The sequence below is a fragment of the Durio zibethinus genome, chromosome 23 (assembly GCF_047325235.1).
Source record: "Durio zibethinus cultivar Kanyao isolate XHJ-2024 chromosome 23, ASM4732523v1, whole genome shotgun sequence".
Taxonomy (NCBI): Eukaryota; Viridiplantae; Streptophyta; class Magnoliopsida; order Malvales; family Malvaceae; genus Durio; species Durio zibethinus.
In genome coordinates, this window is record NC_143184.1 from 773317 (window position 1) to 777242 (window position 3926).

Here is a 3926-nt window from a genome sequence, read left to right on the forward strand (position 1 = left end):
ACCTCGTTTGTCTCATCAATGCTCGTGGCTATACGGTGAGTCGGATAAAATTTATATAAATATGTTTAGATGAAATTTGTGAATTTTTTAAAAGTAATTTAATAAAAATTTTAATAAAAAATTTAAATTGATAGATTAATAAAGTTTAATATAAAAATCAATAATATATAAAAAAAATTAATAAAAATATTATTTATAATTCAAATTTAATTTATACTTATTTAACGAAAAAATTTTATTAAATTTTTATTAAAATTATCTATATCAAAATATATATATCAAAATTTATTAAAATTTTAAACAATTTATTTATATAACAAAATTTTTAATTTATCAATTTTAATTTTAAATTTAATTATTTCTAATAAAACATTTTATAAACTTCAACTAAAACATTTCATTTAAGTTTTTCCCGCGGATACTCGTTATTGTTTTTAACCGCCAATTAAAACAACTTAAGCCAAGCTAATGAAAGGTGAGCGGAGCTGAGGCTGAGGCAAAACACGTGTCAGCCCAGAACAATACGGTTGGAAACTGGGATATGTCGTGTTGTAAGCGGAAGTATTTCGGCTGAGTCAAAGTATCCTGCTGGAATGAAGGTGGAGCATTAGATTAGATTGGGACCCCGCTATCATACTTCCATCTCATCATCTGATCGTCCATTTATTAAGTAAACTAATGAAACCCCGTGCAGACTTTCCAGTTATAGCTCTTATCCGCACCAACCGTATGTACCTAATTTTTCCAATATACTCTCTACACTGTCTTCCTACTAATCTCCATTTCCCTGAAACATCTCTCCCTCTCGTCATAAAAAAAAGTACCATACTTTATCCCGAGATTTCTTCTTCTCTCTCTCCTCCCTGTCCTCGTTTCTCCACGTTAAAGGGCCATAAGGCTCTCTCTCTTTCCTTCGTTAACTTTTTCTCACTATAAAATCCCCTTCTCCAAGACTCTGTGAACGCAGCTGAGCACCAGCAGCAGCATTTGAGAATTTCTATCATCTCCCTTTGGTTCTCTCTTACTCTCCACATTATCTTCATTATCCTTGTCTGAAATCTCGCAACCCTGCACTCATTCCAGCTTAAAATTAAGCCTTTGGTAGTGTAAGCAAACATAGTAAGACAAAGGAAAATGAATCTCTCCGTGAAACCGGCAAGGCCATGCACATTTTTCGCAACAACCACACACACCCCCAAACGCAACAATCACATTTCAATCTGCTGTTGCGGCCTCACTCAGACGGTAGTCAGACCACTCAAAAAGTCTATAAATGACCAACGGGTCAAGAGCTGGGAACATCTGCTCGGCCCTTTGGACTACGAACCAGCAGCCTCCCTTTTCACTTCTAAAGCCGTTAAATTGGGCGACAGATGGAAGGAATACCAGGGAATCCACAACTGGGAAGGTCTGCTTGATCCATTAGACGAAAAATTGCGAGGTGAAATTCTTCGATACGGTTATTTTGTTGAAGCTGCATATAGGTCTTTTGACTTTGACTCCTCCTCGCCAACATATGGAACATGCCGCTATCCCAAAAGCACATTGCTTGACCGTTCGGGGCTACCCGAAACCGGTTATCGCCTAACCAGAAATTTACGTGCCACATCAGGAATACTGTTGCCACGTTGGGTTGAAAAAGCACCAAGTTGGGTGGCAACTCAATCCAGCTGGATTGGTTACGTGGCTGTCTGTCAAGAGAAAGAGGAAATAGCCAGGCTCGGCAGAAGAGACGTGGTGATTGCTTTTAGAGGCACCGCTACTTGCCTTGAATGGCTGGAAAATTTACGCGCTAGCCTCACTCCCCTCCCCAATGCTGACTCTAAACCTGGCCCTGACGGTTCCGAACCAATGGTGGAAAGTGGGTTCTTGAGTCTTTACACTTCAGGAACCGTCGAGTCACCGAGTCTACAAGAAATGGTCCGTGAAGAGATCTCGAGATTACTCCAAACTTACGGCGATGAGCCCCTTAGCTTAACCATCACAGGACACAGTCTTGGTGCGGCTCTGGCTACGCTCACAGCTTATGACATTAAAACCACCTTTAAACGTTCTCCAATGGTGACTGTCATGTCCTTTGGAGGTCCACGTGTCGGAAACCGGAGTTTCCGCTGCCAGCTGGAAAAACAAGGGACAAAAGTGTTAAGAATAGTGAACTCTGATGATCTGATAACTAAGGTACCTGGTTTCGTACTTGAGGAAGAAGTCGACGTGCGCAAAAATCGAAATGTCTACGTGACGGGTTTGCCTAGCTGGATCCAAAAGCTAGTCGAGGAGACGCAGTGGGTTTATGCAGAGGTGGGTAGAGAACTCAGGCTCCGTAGCAGAGACTCTCCATACCTTAACAGTATCAATGTGGCCACGTGTCACGACCTCAAGACATACCTCCATTTGGTCCATGGATTTGTAAGCTCCACTTGTCCATTCAGAGCCACCGTACGGAGGGTCCTCAACAACCATAACCGAGAAAAGACCCCGGCGTAAAATCAGAAAACTTTGAAAACTAAAAGAAAAACTAAAAATGGGCTAAAAGACCTGTGATTTCCGTGCATAACCTACGGACACTGATAAAATTTCGGTGTAAATAGTTACTTGTATTTCCCCGCCAATTGCGGGGCGAGCACAATCTAATTTAATTCTTTTTGTAACAAAAACAATAGAATCTAACATGGCCTTGATGCAACATGCTTTTGTATTTTTACTTTAAATTTGCTCGCAACAGAGGAAAACCGGAACTCTTCAAATTGAAATAAGAAAAGAAAAGACAATAATTTATTTTAATACAGCATGAAGATTAGCAATTCAAAAAAGCTAATTACAATAATTAATGTGGATTAATGGCGGGGTTGAAAAGGTGAAGGTTGTTTTATTCGTGGGGACGGGTATCACCTGTCCGGAAATAAAGTGACAACAATACCCTAGGCACCGACCAAAATTGCTAATCATGCCATTGCGGCACCGACGGGGTTAGAAAACATTGTAGAACCGCACACCTATGCATTCCAGTTTGCTCCATGTATATATTACCATGCTAATCAAGCTACCGTCCATACCCAACCCCTATGTCGGTTTTACAAATTTACTAAAATGCACCCTACGCTTCTAATTTGGTAATTGTGATGTCAACTGAATCAAAAGTCAGTTTCCGACTTCCGATTGGGATTGGTTTATTTTGGTAAAGATGTCAAGGTTATTCCACTCTCTAAGAGAAGTGGAGCCGATTAAAGGATAGGCCAAGCAGGGAGATGGTTTTTTTTTTTTTTTTTAATGTTTCTTATCGGCTGACATCATTTAATAATTTATAAACTTCTATATTTAAATATTTTAACTTATTTTATGTTTATAATATCTTTTGGACAATAACAGAAGTACGTATACTACAATAAATATGACAACTTTTTGATATGATTCCGTTCATGACAATAATAAGATCGAGTGCCAGCTGATTCCGCACTTTCTCCATTGTTTCATTGTTATAAAAGTACTCATATTGTATTAGTTTTATATAATAGTAGTATTTGATTTCTAAAAATATCTTTTTGGACAATAATAGAAGCACTACTACAATCAATAGGAAAACTTTTTGGTATGATAGTGTTATCGTATATGATGATCTCTTTCTTATTTGACTCTTTTTTTCCCCCTATCAGCTCCTGCTTGTCCAAGGGACCCCACCTGGCCATTATACTAAACTAAAATGCGAGCTGGAAGATGGGGAAGTGAAGAAGAAACTCTCAGAGAACAAATGTAAGGACTATGAGACGAGAGGAAGCAAGCAATAATTGACATCTTCTCATCATTATTCATCAGTCACTTCTGACCAGTGCTGCTGAATTATCATTTTCTGGGGACCTACAATATCTAAGATTTCTACTTGTCAACAATTGACCAATATAATTCCTAGTTTATAAAGTGTATAGTTACTG

The 3926-nt window shown here is 38.7% G+C and overlaps 1 protein-coding gene across 1 annotated transcript; it reads left to right on the forward strand.

Moving 5' to 3' along the window:
- The first annotated feature begins 431 nt into the window (after nucleotides 1-431).
- LOC111313258 (phospholipase A(1) DAD1, chloroplastic-like) lies at nucleotides 432-2639 on the forward strand. The gene has a single exon (XM_022913920.2). The coding sequence runs from the start codon at nucleotides 1135-1137 to the stop codon at nucleotides 2482-2484; it is 1350 nt and encodes a 449-aa protein (XP_022769655.2). The 5' UTR covers nucleotides 432-1134; the 3' UTR covers nucleotides 2485-2639.
- The last annotated feature ends 1287 nt before the right edge of the window (nucleotides 2640-3926 follow it).

Excerpts from the sequence above, each read along its gene's own strand:
- LOC111313258 (XM_022913920.2), top strand. The coding sequence starts at position 1,135 with ATGAATCTCTCCGTGAAACCGGCAAGGCCATGCACATTTTTCGCAACA.